Source organism: Sturnira hondurensis, unplaced genomic scaffold (genome assembly GCF_014824575.4).
Source record: "Sturnira hondurensis isolate 20B ecotype Veracruz unplaced genomic scaffold, ASM1482457v3 Scaffold0004068, whole genome shotgun sequence".
NCBI lineage: Eukaryota > Metazoa > Chordata > Mammalia > Chiroptera > Phyllostomidae > Sturnira > Sturnira hondurensis.
In genome coordinates, this window is record NW_028076699.1 from 7,018,267 (window position 1) to 7,039,119 (window position 20,853).

Genomic DNA, 20,853 nt, shown 5'->3' on the forward strand with positions numbered 1-20,853 from the left:
GTAAAATGTGTTGCTTGAATTCTTAGGCAGGGCAGAAAGTCTGGATCAGAAACCTGTTTTATTTAGATTAATAGGGTATTCTAAAATTTTTAGGGTAAGTCCCCAACATTTAAAAATGGGGAGATTTCACAAATAAATGTTTCCAGCCTCTTATTTAAAAAAAAAAAAAAGATCTGGCAACATTGGGCCTTATTACCATAAGCAACAAGGCAACAATCAGTTGGAGCTGAGTAGAGGTGTCTTCAAACACTTATGTTACCCTTCTGGTCCCTAAAATCACCTGCACTGGCAACTTCTGGGACTGTTAAAATGAGAGCTCAAGTTCAGTGACCGAGTTTTAGCATTCAGAATCTCACGACGGCATACTTCAATTTAACCATTTCCATAGAAAACTTCCACAGTAAAAATATTCATCTGGGAACAGGTCACTAAAATATACGAATGCAATTTCTGTAAAAGAAGAACCACAGATCCAATCTCCCAGCACTGCTGTATTTAGCCAACACGTCTGAGCATCTGCCCGTGGCTGGGTGGGTTAATCTACTAACACACAGTCAACCAGCTTCCTCTGAGAGATACTGAATGGGTTTTAGGTAAGGCATATTATCATTAGGGAAAGAAAGCAAACTGTCAGTAGAGCGGCTGTGAAATTTTTTTCTCATTCTGTTAGAACTAGACAAAAAACTAATCTCCATAGAGCAGCTCTCTGCAGGTTGTATCTCCTCCAAAGACTTGGATGCTGGGAGACCGGTCTGCTTCTAGGTTGTTGGCAGGGCAGGGGTGAGAGGGTGACTACAGGCAGGCTGCCGATCGGACGGCTTTCTGTGGCTCCCCCACAGGTCAGAACCCTACCTATTGCTGCTGTATAAAAGCAGAACTAGACATAGGATACCAAATATAATTTGCAAAATAATTTATTTTAAAAAAACCCTGTTATCTCAACATTTATTTTAGGTGCTTTTGCTTGTATTTAAAAAATTGATGCCAGATGGGTTCCTTGTATCGGTTGCTTCTTTCTTGCTGGGCTTCATTAATTAGCCCAGTTCACTTTCACCCCCGTCTGCTGCCCTGGCTGCTGTCTGGCTGATAAGGGAAATCAGTGGGCTTTGTCTCCTTTATCCCATCTGCAGCTTGAGATAGTCTATGAAAAACATGCCTGTGAGGGAGGGGGGAGGGTGAACACGCAGGGTGTCTGACACCACTCATCCTGTGCAGAGGCCTTTGAAGGTGAAAATTCTGTTCGAGCTTCTTACTGCGGCTGCTTTGAGCCATTTCTGGTTACTTCTCATACAGATCTTTCCACCATGTCTGCCTTGGATAGGGAGCTGATCAGGTGGAGAGTTTTGGCCTAGAAATAAGGAGACTTCAATTCTAGTCCCTGCTTTGCTATTTTTTTAGAGTAACCTTGGGAAGGTCAGAGACCTCCTGAAAATTAACAACTTAGACCAGATTATATTCTTTCCTGCTGTTGACAGTTCTGATGCTAACTCTGGTTAAGTCTGTTGGTGGGTTTTCATCCCCAAAATGAGGAAACAGATATACAACTCTCTACTTTTTGCCAAAGCCTTATGTTCCCAGTCTACTCAACCAGAAATGACAGGCTTCCTCAACCTGGGCGACAGGAGCCCAGGATACCCACAGAGCAAACAGTCCTCATCGGGGCAAGTCTGTGTCCTGTGTGACACACAGGAACTCAGTTGTTAGGAAGTGGCAACTGTGTAACATGACCTCAACAGGCCCTTGACAACGGAAAGTCTACCTCTGCCTCTCATTGGTCACGGGCCCTTGGGGCTTTCGGCAGTGAGCCGTCCCTATCAGTTCTCCCAGGTGTTGGCAGGATTCCCTATTCCTTATCTCTCCAGTCAGAACAGGAATGCTTCCAAAACGGCTACGGTCATTCGCAGCAAAAGCCATCACCTGAGAGCAAAGCCAGGACCCTCAAAGGCCAACGCCAAGATCTGGCTGACGTCCAGGTGGGATATTCCCAGCAACTGAACAATAGCACCAGGAGGTTTTTAGAAAGCCCTAGCCTGTAAGTACTAGAATCGCTCAACAAAGGAATAAAGTCTGAAGACACTTTTCTCGAGTTGCTCCCAAATTTATTTCTTCTAAAATGACCGAGAACAAACAACTTATCCTTGTTTGCTTCAAAATTAGAGCTTCACAGTGTGCTTTTTCAATAACTGTTTCCTATGTCCTTGGCACCATCACACTAATTTAGTAATAATGGGAGGCGCCTGGATTCCAAAAACCATGCAGCCAATGGGAATTTCTGACTCCCAGTCCCCAGATGCAGTTTCCAATGTTGGAACGTGCCTTTATGCTCAGGTTAGTACAGTTCCTGGGAAATCTGGTGCAAAGCCCACTACTGCCCAACAGGGTAAGTCCACAAACAAGGAGCTGCATTGGGGGGCTTGAAAATTCATTTCTCAATTAGCAATCTATGAATTGCCACCACTGTATAAAGTCAACTGTCAAATGACAACATGTAATAGAGCCCTTCCTTTGTGAAGACATATAATTATTCAAGGTCACAATGGACTTCTAAAAGTTGACATTCAAGTTTAATCAGACATGTCACAGCCAATACCTCACAGATGACTGGACTGGGTTTTCTCATTTTTCTTCACATCATTAGCAAACATTTCTGAACACCAGACACTGCATACATGTTCTGGGTGGGACAAAACAGCTAGTATCGAGTGCTCATTATTTACCAGTTGCTATTGTGAACACTTTACATAGTTCTAATTCTCATAACCACATTAAGTCGGGACTATTATTGCCATTTTACAGATCAGGAAACTGAAACATGTCAAATAACTTGCCTGAGACCACAGGTACCATGCAGCATAAAGATCTGAAGCAAAGCAGTTGCCCGTGCTCTGCTAAATCGCTGGTAGGGCGTAAAATGATCAGATTCAAGTTGAATCTAACTTAGAGTGACTTGGGCCACTGTTAAGGTAGTAGCTAAGAACTCAAAAACCAGAAATCCTTGGCTTGGAACACGTGAGAGAACATATGTCTGTGTGGCCCCTTCCATAGGGCACTTGGCTTCATGAGGTAGGGACAGGGTCTAACCCGGACAAAACCAAAAGAAACCAAGGCAATCCTTAAGCAACAGTATTTGCTCATAGAATCAGCAAGGGATACTGGAGGAAAAGGCATGATCTAATCCCCAGATGGACTGGCAGAGTTCTGGTCAGCTACTCCACAGACAAAAAGTGAAGCCTGAACAGAGGCAGAGGATCAGGCCAGGATTGAGGCTTGAGTGGTAGCAAGCCATGTCCTCGAAGAGGTATGGTAAAGACAGTAAGAGGTAGGAACTTTGACAACTGGGAAGCACATGCTATGGGCATTCAAGTTTAAGTTTGGCTGGCCAGCCAAACACATCACATCTGTGGGTCAAAGTGGTCCATGGGCCAGAAATCTGTCACCTCTGAATTGTAGCCTTCAGATAACTAACTACGGGAAGAGACTGTGAGCAAATTCACAGTAAGAAAAAAAGCCTGCTCTCCTAAAAATACCAACATTAAGTTCTATTAATTACATGGGGTAGTGGGAAAAAAGCACAGATTGGATTCAAACTTAGTTGGAATTATTTCACTGCTTTGAGAATCAGTTTACACTTACATAAAATGAGGCTAATGCCACTGTTTCACAGGACTGCTGAGAATAAAAAATCATGAAAACAGCCGAGCATAGCCCTAGTATATTAAGGGAGTATGTTTATTTGGCCCCATACACTGTGGGAAGGCAGTGGTGGAGCTGGCCTGGGGATGACTGAATCAAGGGCTCCAGTGCTGCTTCATCTCTTGGCTTTGCTCCTGTGTTAGATGGGGTACTGGGCAGACAAAAACAAGATGTATCCATGCTATGTCTTCTTTTTTTCTTTTTAAGTTCATATGCAGAAACCGACTTGCTACATTCCAAGGTACTGGGAAGGATGAGGGCAGTGGGTTCAATCTGTGGCACTAGTTAATGACAAGAATTGCCAGAAAGTTTTCTTTGCCTTTCTTGCCATCCTCAAAAATCCTGTGTATAAGATCCCTATTTTCCAATGGGAACTTCCTTGATGATGGCTCCCTCTCCACCAGAAATGCTCAGATTCCTTAGGACTTCCCCATTTTCCTCCCCTTCACTTAGTAACTATCAATGCCCAATTGTCCTGATCTCATGGCGTTTAGTCTGATGAGGAAGACATAAAAGTTACCACAGAATGACAGCCATGGTGTAAGTAAACGGGATGTGTTTGGTCCAGAGGATAAGCCAGCCATTGGAACAACCTGAAGGAGTGAACTACAGGGCAGAAATTGTAATTTCAAAAGATCTGAGACAGGAATGAGCTTGACATTTTAGAAAGCACAAATAGAAAGTACACGTGGCTAGAAGGTGGAGTACTATGAAAGAAGAGAGGCAGAAAGCCAACTCTCTTTGTTAAGGAGTCCAGATTTTACTCTCAGCACAGTGGGAAGCTATAGGAGTTCTAAGCAGAGGAGTGGCATCATCCAATTTACTCAAACTTATTTTAGCTTATTTTAGTGATGTGAAGAATGGATTATGCAGGGTTAAACTTGGAATTTTGGAGGCTGGTGTCCCTTATTTTAGCTTATTTTAGTGATGTGAAGAATGGATTATGCAGGGTTAAACTTGGAATTTTGGAGGCTGGTGCCCATGCCAAATGCTTCCAGCAGCACTTACCTCTGCTTTGTGTAAAACTGCTGGATAAAAATACATCTTCCCTTCACCAGCTACGAGACTTAGGGAAAAAAATACTTTCAATACGCTAAGTGAGAGGCTCTAAGGGTCAACGTAAAGTTAGCATTTCATATCCTTTGCTCGTCACAGAAACCCAGCTTATCAAACTTCAAAGATATCTTCAAAGCTATTAACTCAAAGTTTAAGAAATACAGTCCTGAGAATGGTACTTGCAATAACCATCTCAAAATGCCCTACTAGATATAATACCTGCTAACTACCACAAAGAATGTTTATAAATTATTTCTCTTCATGTCAAGATAACATTATATTATTAGTGTAAGCAAGGCCGTGAAGACAAATAGTTTTTTAAAAAATAATTTCCCTTCCCCATATACTACACACCCTAAAACTATAGCTATTAATCTATAATCTGTCTGCTGAGTTGAGTGACCCTCATAGACAGGTCAGGATGCTACAGTGTCAAAGCTCAGGGGCTGGCAGATTCTGGAATTGGCAGAATGTAGCCTGTTCTCCCAACTCTGGCATGGAGAGTGCTGGAAGCAATCTCAATGTCTTTCTGATAGCATAGTCCAGGCTTCCCATTTCACACAATGTTTTGGGATCCTGAATGACTACATTAACTACTACTACATGGCCCCCAGAGAAAAGCTGGACTTACCATTTTTCAAAGCCAACCAAATCTGCTCTGATCCAAGTGGCTCAGTTGGTTGGGCATCGCCCCGTAAAGTGAAAAGTTGCCAGTTCGATCCCCAGTTGGGGTATGTACAAGAGGCAACCAATTGATGTTTCTCACTCTCTCTCTTTCCCTCCCTTCCCTATCTCTAAAAATAAATTAAAAACCTTTAAAAAAGTCAACCAAATCTTCTTGCAAGCATTCAGAGTTCACCACTATGACCAGACTCTTGAGGCAAACCCTCAGTTACCTATTTCCACTTTTTTTTTCAGTGCCAAGAAATCTGGAGCCTATAAGCACCCATGTTACAGAAGGGGTTCAAAGCAAACAGGTGCTGCTCACCCTTTGAACACAATCAGTCTTGGAGATCCTAAAGCGTGTACCTTATTCATAATGCTGCTTCGCTCTTCATTTGTATGCTGAGGGAAACAAACTTTCTGTGGAAAGTGTCCAAAGATGACTAAATCTTCCAGTGGGCAGTAACTTCTCTCAAGAAACAAAAATGTAAAGGAAAGTTAGCATCTCTCCTGAAGTTGCCTAAAAACTTTATGAACTGTAAGTGGTTTCAGTCTCTCAGTCACAGTAATCAGATGGCTCCAGTTACTGTCCTGAGCTAATGCCGACTACTTAGAGTGACAGGGCAAACAAGAACAGTGTGGACAATTCAGGTGTACAGACAGGTCTGAGCTCCCTCCGTAAAACTTCATTGATGCCTCTCACAAAAACTTTGTGATGGCCACTCTTATCTGAACAGCCAAACTCTCAATAATCCACAAGCACCCAAAACTGTTGTTAGTTTTTAAATTACCCTGTGTGGTTTTAAAAAGGGCTGGTTAGAAATAAGTAAGTAGGCTAACCAATTTTGGGGGGATGCCTTTAGACTCAGAGGCTCTCATAAAAGGAATTACAAAGTATTTAAAAAATAATATCCCCTAAATACATGTGCGTCCTAGGAGCTCAAAAAATAGATGGAGGTTATTTTTCTCTAGCTAAAAATACTGTAGGTGCAAAGCTACCAAACAGTCCAGCAAATTTTCCCTAAATACATAAAATTAACTTAACTGTATCTTTTAAACCACATAGGAAAAGTACTATTTTAAGATGTTTATATAATAAAATTCAACCAAACATTTATAGTTACTCAATTAAACCCTTATGTTTCACTTAAATTATATCTAAAGCCTGTCTAAATCTCAAATGTGAACATTAAATCACAACCTGAGCATAGGCAAATACTTATTTTGATGTATACAGAAGTGAGAAAAAAATTCTTTCAGAAACTATTTTTGATACCTCTTAGAAAAATCTCACTTAATAGTGGGCCAATCAGTAATTGTATTCAATGCAATAATGAACACTTTGTAGTTGCACATTTTTACTCTATACTTTATTTAACAAGCAGTTATTAAGCACTTAAGTTTTGAGTACCTCTTCCTAAGGAAAAAAATGTATGTAAAGAGATAAATGGGTGGATCCAAACTTTTTTTAAAAAGACTTTATTTATTTCTCTTTAGAGGGGAAGGGAAGGAGAGAGGGAGAGAAATATCAATGTGTGGTTGCCTCTCATGTGTCCCCTGCTGGGAACTGGCCTGCAACCCAGGCGTGTGCCCTGACTGGGAATCGAACCACAATCGTGTGATTCGCAGGCCCACACTCAATCCACTGAGCTACACCAGCCAGGGCTGGATCCAAACTTTTAACGAGCTCTCACATTCATGCCTCCCATGATGGGGACGTCCTGAACCAGGCTTGTGTCTTAGGGAAGTCCAGATGAGCGTAGCACTAGAGCACAGGAGCGGTTCAGAGAGGGTACAGAGGAAGCTAACAAACTATTTCCTCTGGCTTCCTCCTCACCTAGTAAAGTAGATGATCTTTAAGTTCAGATGAGTAAATTTAATATTACTTCAGGAGCTACGATGAAAAATCCAACTTTTCACATGTCCACTAATTTCAAAATGAAAGGCTTAAAAAATTGGTTGGAGTTATTGTGTCTGCTCTGATGCACTTACATGCAAGTGAGTCAGCTGACTAAAAACTGACTCCTGACCGGTGCCTTTGTAAGCAGATGTAGACACCAACCTGTGCACATTTCTAATTTATGCGAAAGAAACTTACCTTCAATTTTATTGTTATTCCTTTTTAAAAATGCATGCTTCCTTATGAAGGAGCTTTGTACACAGAGAATCTGCTACTTCAGTGTCCCCTGTATTCTGTAAAATCACACTGTTCTAATATCACACGGTATACTGACAGTAGGGGGAGAGCCTTATAATACCCCTTTAAGAGATTCTCTACAAAAACACTCATTGAATTGAAAAGGTTTGTGTCAACCAAACTATAAGTATCTGAAAGTACTTCAATTTGTTGAATTTACATTTAAAAGAGTAAGATTCTTTTGTTTTTGCCTCATTAGGCTTTTCAGACATTTAACATCCTACAGCCAAGCATGAACACATCTTACTCAAATCTAAATGTGATGAACCTATCACCTGGCTTTAGAAAATTGAAGCTATCAAGCTTCTAAACTTATCATTAGATGGTATTAAATGGCACGCAATAAAAAATACTCTCCCAAAAGTATATATACCTAGAGATCTAGAAGTAATTAATTAAATCTATATGTATCTATTTTAACGAGGATTAGACAACTTGGGGAATACTGTTACGAAATCAACTCTTAACTTTAGCCCTTTACAAGCGTATGGTAACTTTATTTAACTTAGGAAAAGCCAAACTTGGTGGTTTTTAACATGGTGAGTGAAGACTGAAATCAAAGAACACAAAGTACCCTAAAAAAAAGCATTCAGCTCAATACTGGTTCCTTCAATGTCACTGCCCAACTTCTGTGAAGGAAGCCTTGTATAAAGAAGACTAACGGTAACACAGAAAATGGTTTTTTTAAAAAAGTTCATTTACCAAATTTAACGATCTAGGGAAAAAAGTCTGGCTGTAATACTTGATGACACAGACATCATATTTAAGCAGGAAATACAAGATTAAAAAAAGTAATGTCACTAAAAATACTACACAATTTCAGGTTTCCTCCAAATTTGTTTTATGTAATTGGGTGGATATAAATTAATAAACAAAAACTTAAGCAAGATACATGTAACAATTTAACAGAACCCAACAATCTAATTTCTTTCATTCCCCCCACCCTGGAAATTCATCTTGAAGTCTTTCCATCATGGGGCTCATAAGAAAACAAACCAACATATGGATAGTAGAGTCAAACGTCAAATCTTTAAGAAGTACTCATGACATACTTAATTCCTCTATAATGCAGTTATGAAGAACCTTTAAGATACTTGTGTTTTGTATGTAGAAAAGTGTTAGAGTCAAATATTCAACTCAATATAAAATAATAAGAAACATTTCTGATTTGTTAAGTTGAAATTGCTTCTGTTTCTAATTTTCTTTTTTTGCTGTAATATCACTGAGCTGAACAAATGAATCACCTTTGAGTACATAAGGGAAAATAAACACATGCTAAGTGGATAAAACATTACAACTACATCTTTACTAGACCATCTCTACCTCTAACACTTCAGAAGCTTAGAGATTCAGTGTTCTTACATTAACTGCAAGAAAAAAATAAAGGAGAAATTCCTTCTTTTTTCAGATCACAACTATGAAGTCATGTGATTATACAAATTCTGCATTTGTGTGCAAAACATGAAATACATTTATCTTAATTCTCCTTGCTTACCAGACTTGTCAGTCAGCTAGCAGGACTTTCTAAGAAACAGAGACTGAGATGCATTTCGTGTAACTTCAGTTAACCTCAGCACTACAATAATAAGAGATGCAGTATCCCTTTTTTATGGTTCAAGACAACAGGGAAGGGGGTCACAAGAAATAAATCAAAACTGTTAAAACCAAAAAACTTTTCTCAGTTTTACCAGGGTGCCACTTTCATTTTTACATAAGCCTCATGGCATAATTCTAGCGCAATAAATCAGAAATCTTAATATTTAAAAGTCACCTTGACTTTTATCACCATATTAACCAAACTAATTAGATAAAATAAATAGGAAAGGGTAATATTAAACCCCACTTAATTAGAGTTGGTTTCTTGACACATTATCTCATTTTTTTAATAGAAAAGGGATAGTGCATCTCAGTTTGCTTACAAGCTAGGAGATCACTTTGAATTCTGCATTTCCTAACTGCAAACAGATATAGCACATAACAGGTTATAAATAAACTGGTTTTCAAGCATAGAGCCAGCCCCAACGATAATAATACACTATTAAAAAAGACCTAAGGCAATGAATTCCATTTCCAATGGAAAAAAAGAACTGTGCAAACAAGCTTAAAACTACTTTTTTTGTGCCAGTGTTATAAAATGTAGCTTTTAATAAAACCTTGACCCAAATGCCAGCAACTTGAGAAAAGAATTTGGGTGGGGGGAAGAAAGTTATTTCATTTAGGAAAAACAATCACTATCTTTTTCCTAATCTTCAACACACACAATTTAAACATGTACAGCTGCTGTAACACTTTACACAATTCCTATGTACTGGAGCAATAACAAGATCTAAATACAATTATACTTTTTTTAAACACTGGGTCAAGGCTTTACATAAAAATACCATCCTACTTTTCCCCCTAAGTTTCTAAAATATGACATACTTTCCCCCAACATCTGCAGCCATTCAGAAATCTTTAGGAAACTTTTGTGCATGATCTTAGTTCCTAATCCCTGGCTCTTTGGGCTCAGTGACAAAAGATCAAAACCACCAAAAATGACGGTTCACTTGAAGTCAGATGAGAGATCCTGGCTCAATTTGTCTCATAGGATGAAAGCAGTGCTGCGTCGACTGGCTCCATGCAGGAGGGGCACGTGAAGGATCTCATCAACCAGTCATCTATACAGTCCAGATGATAGATGTGCATGCACGGCAGAAATCGAATTGGGTCCCCATAAACAAAGTCCATCATACAGATCACACACCTGTTGGGAGTGAGGGAGAGAGATCAGGAAGCATTTTTAGAGAGTGGTCTATTTAGAATACTCTTTAAAATCTCATTACAAAGACAGCATTACTCTGAACAGATAAAAAATAGTCATCCTACCACCAAAGCAAATTGAAATTTTTTCCTGTGTTAAACCATCCACAATCTCTTATTTCAATTCCTGTGGAAATATGTAGAATTTGAGAGCAATCAACACAACAAGGAGAAACAGACCACACATGGATCAAGTCCATTGCCAGAACTGCGCTTGTAAAACAGATACATGTAGAAGACAGTGAAGGGAGAATGTGATGCTTTAGGTAGGAAACTACGGGCTAAATAAATTTTGTTTACTTGAACTGAGTTTTTAGTCTAAGTCCAGGAGTAAGACAGTTTTCATTTTAATAACTACATATAGAAACAGAACACTAATTTCAGCCTATTTATTGGGCTGCTGTAGGCTGGAATTCTGTTCATTAACCCCAGTTTCAAGGTGACCACACTTTCCTTCAGGTTCAAAAAGCAACCCAATTCTACAGTGTTTCAAAAGTCAGTATTCTAGACAGGTTACGATCTTAAGTGCTAGCACTAAATGGTGCTATGGCTCAAACAGTCAAACATCAACACAATAAATTACACCATGCTTGAATTGGCAAGACCACTCTCAACCTAAAATGAGTATGGCTGTCTTCATTAGAAGCTCTCAGACAGTAATTCTGAAGACAAAAACTCTTCAGAAGTAAAATTTTATATTCAACTCATCAGGCTTAATAAAATTATTCAAGAAACTGATACGAGATTTTCCTTATATCACTAAAAACCCTTACCGAACAATTTTTTCAGTCTGATTGATTGACTGATTTACTTGAATAAACCAATTGATTATGGATACACAACCAACCAAAGTATTCCTAAACCATAATTTACTACTTAACTATACCTCTACTGTTGTTTTTCACCTAATAAAACTATGGTGAATATCTTTATGCATAAAGCTATAGGAACTCGAGTGAAGCACACATTTTGGGATAAACCTCTAGAATTAATTGTCTCAAAGGGTATAGTAGACCTGAAGGTCCTTGACACACTGCCAAATGGCTTTCCTAGCTGAGGTAATGTTGGTACGAGTTCATACAAAGATGGATTATTTTTAACTGACATCAACTTTCATCCAAATGGATACAAGCAACATATAAAATGGTTTACCATCACTTGAAGCTACTTTTATATATACAATTTTCTTAAATTGCTACATCTAAATATTCTCTTGCATTACCTGATTATAGTATCTGACTTGTAAAATACAGGGGAGTATTTTTCAAAAGAAAATCTCTCAAGGTAGACCTCTGAAACATGTATAAACTTATTAGAACTTACTCTCGGATCTTTTTTTCTGATCCATCTCTTCCAGGGTCATAAACTCCTTTCGGCAGATGCTGTATGAGGCCTATTCTTTGAGCTATCCTAATCTGCTCCTCTTCAGTCAGCTGAGTTGCTAGGCGAGTCTGGCTAGGTGTTGGATGATAGACCGGAACTGGAACTTGTTCCTAAATTTTAAGAAATGGAAAAAAGAATATTTTATTAAAAATCTGTTTTCTCAGTTTATATTTTCCCTTTGTTTCTTTGGGAAAATATATTTATTTTTCACTGGAGGAAGGACTGGAGTCTGGGGAGAGGTAGCCTGAGCTAGTGTACAGTGGTATGAAATTCTATTTTATTTTGATTTAACTTTAGCCTATCTGACCTACTTTGAAGGATATAAACACAAGTTTCCCTGAAAAACCATCATGAAATGTGATGTGAAGTATTTCTCCATGAGTACCATAAAACCCAGATATATATTCATTCCTGATACATGATAAGAGAAATCAATATAATTAATTCATCTAATAAACTGTATGCAATATCCTGAAGGTCACAATGGAGTTTTGTGGCCTCAGTATACCATTACATTATTTACATTAGAATTGGCCAAAATTTCCAAGTTAAGATGGAAGTGTAGGTAAACATGGCTCGCCTCCTTGCACAACCACATCAAAATTACAACTAAAATATAAAATAACCATCACTCAGAAATGGAGATGAATGGAAGCCTAACCACTACAAAACTAAAGAAACCACACCCATTTCAGGGGAAAAGGGGAATGGTTTACAGGAACCAGTATAAAGGACACACGGACAAAAACGAGGGTGGGTGAAAAATGGAAGGTGGGGGGAGCGCTGGGGGGAGTGGGCTGGGATGTAAAATACAGAAAACTGTACTGGAACAACAACTAAAGTAAAAAATAAAGAAACCACATCCATCCAGACTGGTAGATCCATCCAGACTGATGGAGACATATAATGGGATGTTCTCACACTGACATGTGGTGGACAAAAATTCAGGAAGGATAACTCAGGAGTGAGGAGTTCTAGCCCAACACCTGGTCCCAAAGCCCATGGTTCCAGTGCCAGGAAGACAGGTCCGAGTAACTTCTGGCTATGGAAACCAGTGGGGATTGAGTGGGTACAAGAAAATTCTGGAGTCCCAAGCAGTTCCTTTTAAAGAACACACACAAAAACTTACTCAGACTCACTCCTTCTGAGATCCAGCATGGGGGTGGCAGCTTGAAAGGTAATCGTGGCACACAGGGAGGAACTGAAGTGCCTGGCATCAGGTGAGAGCTGGGGAACAGCTTTCTCCCAGTCAGAAAGGTGGGCAGAGGCCATTGTCCCTTTGCTGAACCCTCTGCCTACAAAGCCATACAGCCAGCAAGCAGGAAGCATATCTGAGACTCCATCAACCTAATACTGCTTGCCCCACCCTGGAGATCCCCTGAGGCTGTATTCCACCCAAGTTGTTAACCATAGCTTTTCCATATGAATGACAGGATTTGGTTCACACTTCACAAATTCCTAGATTTTTTCAAACAAGCAGCTGACTTCAGTTAGTACCCAGGCCTCATAACTCTTGCTCAGTGGCCCCAGGCCCAGCACTAGCAGCAGCCATCTCAGATTGCTTTATAGTTCATGCAGGGTGGCCTGGGACAGAAGACAGGTTGGGGTTGACCTTGGCCTGCACCACCTGGGAAACCCCAGAGCCTGTGCATTCAGTGGGCAGCTACAGACCACATTAGAGCACCACCACACCACCCCTGCACAGATGATCTTCCATGGAGGGCAGAGGTTGGTGGTCTGTGGTCACAGCCAGTCCTTGTAGCTGACTGGCCTGGGTAAATCCCTCCCATTGACTTGCCAACAGCAATCAAAGCTCAACTACAAGACGAGGTCTCACCCTGAGCACCAGCTTGGGTGATATGAAAGAACAGATCAAAACTCCAGAAAAAGAACTAAATAAAATGGAGATAAGCCATCTATCAGATGCACAGTTGAAAACAATGATTACAAGGATGCTCAAGGAACTTAGTGAGGACCTCAACAGCACAAAAAAGATCCTGTCAGAAACAAAGGATACACTAATTGAAAAAAAGAACAATTTACAGGGAAACAGTAGAGCAGATGAAGCCGAGAATCAAATCAATGATTTGGAACATAAGCAGCAAAAACAACCAATCAGAACAAGAAGAAGAAAAGAGAATCAAAAACCACCAAAACAACAAAACAAAAACAAACAAACAAACAAAAAACCCGAGGACAACGAAAATAGCTTCTGGGACAACTTTAAGTGTTTCATCATTTGCATCACAGGGGTGCCAGAAGGAGAAGAGAAAGAGCATGAAATTGAAAATCCATTTGAAAAAATAAGGAAAGAAAATTTCCCTAATTTGGTGAAGGAAATAGACAGGCAAGTCCAGGAAGTACAGAGAGTTCCAAACAACATGGTGCAAAGAGGCCCACCCCAAGACACAGCATAATTAAAATGCCAAAGGTTAACAATAAAGACAGTGTCATTAGAATTCAAGATCAGATAAAGAGCTTCCTCAACAAGAAAAAACTAAAGTTCATCATCACCAAACCATGATTATATGAAATGTTAAAGGGACTTATTTAGGAAAAAGGAGAATATCAAAACTATGAACAATAAAATGGCAATAAATACATATCTATTAACAATCTATTAAAAAACAAACTAAGCCAACCAGAAAAGCAGAGATAGAATCATGGATATAGAGAGCATTTTGATGGTTTCTAGATGGGAGGGGGGTGTGGGAGAATGGGTGAAGAGGTGATGGGATTAAGAAGTACAAATAAGTAGTTACAGAATAGCTATGTGGATATAAAGTACAGTATAGGAAATGGAGTAGCTGAAGAACGTACACACATGACCCATGGACATGAACAATGGTATGGGGATTGCCTGAGGGAGTCGGGGGTGCTGGGTGTAGGTGGACAAAGGAAGAAAAATTGGGACAAATGTAACAGCATAATCAAGAACATAATTTAAAAAATAATAGACATGGAAAATGGAGGGAAAAAAAGCATTGGCCATTACATACTCTTATTAGCAATATTATTTTTTCTTTCCATATTGATAGCAACCTTAAAATTAATTTATTCTTTACCTGAAAAGATTGGAATTTGTTGCAATAAACTTTTGTAAAATTCCATTTAGGTTTTTGGATACATATTTGGCTATGATAACTGAGTGAGCCAAAATGAGACCATCTTTCCTCCCAAATGCAATACATAGCTTTTAGGGATAGAAATTAAATAGCCAAATATCTGCTTATCATATGATTACTATTTAAAATGTATCTAGTCATATTGCCATATTGCTTTTCTATTCACATCTGTAGAACAATTTTATCCATACTCTTCATGTATGCTTTCAAGAGATATTCACTGAGTATCTGTTATGGGTCAGGTGGTGGGGAGTTGAGAATAAACAAAAATAAAGTTCCTAGAGTGGTGGAAGTTGCTACTTTACACAGGATGCTCAGAGAAAACCTGAGAAGACATTTGAGAAGACACCTCAGTGAGGTATGCCTAAGATAGTGCATCTCTGACCTAATAATTTCATTGTGGCTAGAACTATTTGAGCCACTTAATATGTTTTCCAAAGAACATCTCCACTAAGTAAACTGAGACGTATCACTTTGCATCCATGTATGAAACTGACACAGGGGATATAATATTAAATCACAACTACTTACTCATATTACATTAGAAAATGCTATTTCCATTCATCCTCTAGGATCACTCATGATCTCTACAATTTAAGCATTTGTTTACGATATCAGCCAACATTTGCAACTATGAGATTTTTGCCTCCAGAAGTAACTGCTAAATTTGTGTTAAGCTTAAAAAAAATTCTGTGCTGCCCTGGTTGGTGTGGCTCAGTGGACTGAGCACTGGCCTGTGAACTAAAGGGTTATCAGTTCGATTCCCAGTCAGGGCACATGGCTGGGTTGCAGGCCAGGTCCCCAGTGTGAGGGGCGCACGAGAGGCAACCACACATTGATGTTTCTTTCCCTATCTTTCTCCCACCCTTCCTCTCTCTCTGAAAATAAATCAAATCTTAAAAAAAATTCTGTAAAAATAATAATAATTCTGTGAAATGACCTCCTTAATCACCCAGAGCTAGCATCAATTGAGGCTGTTTTGAGCTAATGGCTTCTGTGGTTCAAAACCAAATAAATGAGAGAGCATCCACCCTGAGAATTTATAAACAGGTGGACCCAGTGAGGGCGCAAGGAGGCTGGCTGACTACAGTCACACATTCACGTGCAGATAAACCAAGTGAAGGAGAGAGCAGTGAGACAGACCACACAGGCCAGGGCCCCAGTGATGGGAATTAAAGCCTGAAAGCACTGATTGGAAAGACTTTCGGGGTTGAGGTGTTAGAGGATTCCAGGCTCACAGAGAGTTTGATGGAGAGACCCACAGGGTCCTGGAGGGTGCACAGGCCCACACACCCTGGAGCCCGCACCAGGGGGGCCCAGTTTCCTTGTGGGAAGCAGCAGATGGAACCAAAATCCAAGACAGAGCTGAACAAATGCCATTGCCCCTCTCTGACCCCGCCCCCACATACAGCGCCACAACCCAGTGACTGGGTCGCCCCTCATACTTAACAGGTGTGAACTGACCAAAACATTATGGCTCAAGAACAGCTCAAAGCCCCGGAGCCAATAATTTTAAGTGACCGAGAGATAGCCAATCTTTCAGATGCACAGTTCAAAATACTGGTGATCAGGATGCTCACAGAACTGGTTGATTTTAGTCACAAATTAGAGGAACAAATGAAGACTAAACTAATTGAAATGAAGGGAAATGCACAGGAAACCAATAGTGATGGAAAGGAAACTAGGACTCAAATCAAGGGAGTGGACCAGAAGGAAGAAAAAAATGACCAAACAGAAAAGTATGAAGTTACAAGAATTCAAAAAAATGAGGAGAAGCTTAGGAACTTTCAGGACATCTTTAAACATTCCAACATCCAAATTATAGGGGTACCAGAAGGGGAAGAGGAAGAGCAACAAGTGGAAAACTTATTTGAACAAATAATAAAGGAGAACTTCCCCAATCTGGCAAAGGAAATAGATTTCCAGGAAATCCAGGAAGCTCAGAGAGTGCCAAAGAAGTTGGACCCAAGAAGGAACACACCAAGGCACATTATCATTACATTACTCAAGATTAAAATGAAGGAGAAAATCCTAGAAGCAGCAAGAGATAAGGGGACAGTCACCTACAAAGGAGTTCCCATCAGACTGTCAGCTGACTTCTCAAAAGAGACCTTACAAGCAAGAAGGGACAGGAAAGAAGTATTTCAAGTCATGAAATCCAAAGACCTACAGCCAAGATTGCTCTATCCAGCAAAGCTTTCATTTAGAATGGAAGGAGAGATAAAGTGCTTCTCAGATGAGGTCAAATTCAAGGAGTTCATCATCACCAAGCCCTTATTATATGAAATGTTAAAGGGACTTATGTAAGAAAGAGAAAAGATATGAACAGTGAAAGGACAGCAAACTCACAGTTATTAACAATCACACCTAAAAGAAAAGCAAACTAAGAGGACAGCTAGATCAGGAGTGGAGCCACAGAAATGGAGATCACATGGAGGGTTAGCAACAGGGGAGTGGGAGGAGGAGAAGGTACAGAGAATAAGTAGCATAGACGGCAGGTAGAAAATAGACAGGGGGAGGGCAAGAATAGTATGGAAAATATAGAATCCAAAGAACTTGTGGCACATGGAAATAAACGAAAGGGGCGGGATGGTGGAGGAGGGGAATGAAGGGGGGAATAGGACAACTGTAATGGCATAATCAATAAAATATATTTTTTAAAAATGAGTATTTTCTTTTAAATGAGCTTTGTACACATATAAAATTTTTCAATTTGTAGCTCAAACTCAGAACATTTTATATGCAACATGTATATTAAAGTCCTATTTTATGCACTAAAGAAATAACTGTTTACTAGGCTTTATAGTGTATATGAAAATAACTAGTTGTTAATGACTATAAATATAGCCATTGCATCTCTGGTTTAGCTAGTCACCCTTTCAAGGTTTTATAGCTGACAGGCAAACTCTCAATGCAGAGAAGTTTCATGGTTCAAAAAGACTGACCTTGTGCTGTGACTTACTAGCTTTAAGACCTTGACCAAGTTTAACCTCTATGAGCCTCAGTTTCTTCATGTGTAAAGTATGAAGACCACTGTAAGAATTAAAAGAGAATCCTAAGTGTCTCTGGTACCACATGAAACAAACATATAAAGGCTCTTTAAATAGTTAGCTATTATTATTACAGTTCTAATAGTTTATGACCATAGAATAGTGCCCCAATACTTACTTTGAGAAATGAATTTGGTTTGCAATTTTTTTATGTCAATCATACCTCAATGAAGCTGAAACTCAAATAAATAAAATTTATTTTTTTAAAAAAAGGTCCCTGGCCAGGTGGCTAAATTGATTAGAGTATCATCCGGATACTCCAAGGTTGTGGGTTCAATTCCTGGTCTGGCACATATAAGAATCAACCAAATGAATGCATAAATAAGTGAAACAACAGATTGATTCCCTTTCTCTCTCTGCTGCTTCCCTCAATAAGTAAATAAATAAATAAATTGGCAGAGGCAAGCACAACTTTTCAAAAAAGAGTCTTAAGAGTTCATCTAAGACCACCTCTCCCTTTTTATCAACTTAAGCTTGCCCACCTTGAGTCATATAATGACCAACAATGTTGAAATTAAAATTTTGGTTTTCCTTTAAGCCAGTAGTTTCTACTATACTATGTTTGGTTGCTGGATAACAAGAAGATTAGTAAATTAAATGACTTGGATTTTGTCCATTTACATCACTTTGAAGAACAGTACATTGAAATGACATTTCAAGGAAGGCATCAAAATAAGGCATTTGTAATAAATGGTTCTATAAAGGTTTTCCACCTGCAATAAAGGTTTTATAATTTCAATAACATGTAGAATTTAAGAATTTCAAAGAATATCAAATCCATCTACAAACTGCCCCTGTAACAACAGATTCTATTACTAATAAAAAATAAACTCTAAAGTCTAGCCATACCTTCTCTTGTCTGTCCTTCAATGAACTCCTGTGGGCTACTGTAGGCAGTTCTTACTGTACGGGTGGGGGAAGGTCAAATTCTGCTCCTACCTAAGCAAGAACACTAGACGACAGTGCACTCACTCTGGGAATGTCTATTCTGCAGTGTCACTTTCATAAACTAACTGGTCTGAAGTGTATTTTAAGAGCCTACTCCTTCACTGGGTTTTATAAGCATCAAAACCATTTTGTTCAAAGGAATCTTAACCCTGGTAGAATCGGGCTGGGATGGAACGGTCACCTAGAGGGGATGAGCACCCCCATCCCCACCACATCCCTTGCCTGGGGTACCTTGGCAGAATCCTAGGAATCAAAGGAACACAATTTTATCTAGGAATATAGGATTTTCACTCTGAAAAATTAAAAGAGTAGAGTCTCTGCTATTTACTGTGGTGACTTGAGCCACATAGCTTCATATCTTTGAATATAGGAAATAATAGCAGCATTTTAGAGGGTGATGATACATTCGCGTATAAGGTAACATCAATGAGCTTTGCAAATGCCAATATTTGTAAGTTATTCTAATCCTTAGTTTTCTCCCCATCATCGAATGACTCTGGTTTGCAGATTTTAAGCTAATTGCTCTAGTCCCTGAATACAAGAAAACATTTTGGCCTCCATTACAACCCCTGTCAGCTGTGAGTTTTTCAGCCCTTGGATTACCATTTCCAGTCTAAACTACCTTCCTGACTCTCAGTCCCAGTCCAGCTGACCAGTCTTGATGAGCTGCCATCCACACCAGCATACGAAGCACGTGAAGTCACACTGGAATAACTGGTATAAAGAAGATTATGGGTAATAAAGGACTCCAAAGTCCTTGAACATACCCACTACAAACAAAAAGAACTAAATTGCTTACAAGTAGTATCTCTATGTATGTGATGTTTAAGAGGCTAGATTTCTCTGGTCTTATAGTTCACTTTTGTATAAAGAGAACACAGCACAATAGAAAAGGAAAGCTCTTAATTTATGAAGAAACTTACTAATGAATATTAAAATTAAAACTCTATCCTTTAATTATTCTCATTATGGATGCATTTTCTTATTTGGTATTTTTTGTTAAACCAAAGAAACCCTGTAAGTACCACCTAGATATTTTAAATGATTTAACATTCTAATTTCAGTTTACATACAACTTTTAAGAAAGCCATTGGGGAAAACAATGACTAAGAACTCCTGATATTTTAAAGATGGATGTTGCCTCACCCTTCTTACCACACACACCTCATTTTAATTGCCAGCATATCTGTTAAAAATGGCTTGATATATAAGTTATTGCTTAGTAACTAGAGGTCCAATGGTATTTTCTAGATGGTGAAATAGAATCTTAGACAGGGATATAAAAACCACAATTTTTAAAGATTGAGATTGTGGAACAGTTCTCATCATTCCCTAACTGATGGCTCACTGTGCCTAAACTCTTTGTGTAAATAAAGAGTTTATCAAATAAATAAATATGATTTATGCTGAATACCTGCTTTCCTTCTGGGAGTCTAGAATTTTGGTATGTGCTAGGCAGTTAGTGCCTAGACAGGGCCTTGGGTTTCTCTGGTAGACAACTGTTTACACACACTGGTACCATTCAACGCTGGAGGAATTAAGTGCATTCTGTTAGACACCACTAGGAGAGGACTCTCAGAAGCTTGTGCCTGTTTGCTATGAATACATGCACCTTTTTCTTTTTCTAATTTTGATTTGTAGTCTTTGCCATAATAAATCATAGCTATGATTACAATTATATAGTCAACCTCAGTTCTTGAACGTCTCCCATCTCAAACAGTTCGGTTCTTGAACAGCCTTCTAGAACAAATTAAATTAAAGAACCGAGGTCCACTGTATATGCTGAGTCCCATTAGTCCTTCTATGGAACTGATGAACATTCTAGATAATGTTCATAATAAGGGATACTCCCTGCACTGATTCCCTTTGTTTTCAAATAGTTTATATGGAGACATTCATTAGAAATGTCCCTTGGAAAAAGGAGTATTGTGACAACAGT

General features: G+C 39.1%; 1 protein-coding gene across 1 annotated transcript in view; it reads right to left on the reverse strand.

Moving 5' to 3' along the window:
• Window positions 1-8,426: 8,426 nt before the first annotated feature.
• The window catches only part of RNF11 (ring finger protein 11), a 46,436-nt gene continuing 34,009 nt past the window's right edge, over window positions 8,427-20,853 (reverse strand). Inside the window, exons 2-3 of the mRNA XM_037043311.1 lie at window positions 11,732-11,901; window positions 8,427-10,352 (exon numbers count right to left, since the gene is read on the reverse strand). Of these exons, the coding sequence (XP_036899206.1) occupies window positions 10,181-10,352; window positions 11,732-11,901 (342 nt within the window). The 3' untranslated portion in view covers window positions 8,427-10,180. The remainder of the gene's footprint in view (window positions 10,353-11,731; window positions 11,902-20,853) is intronic.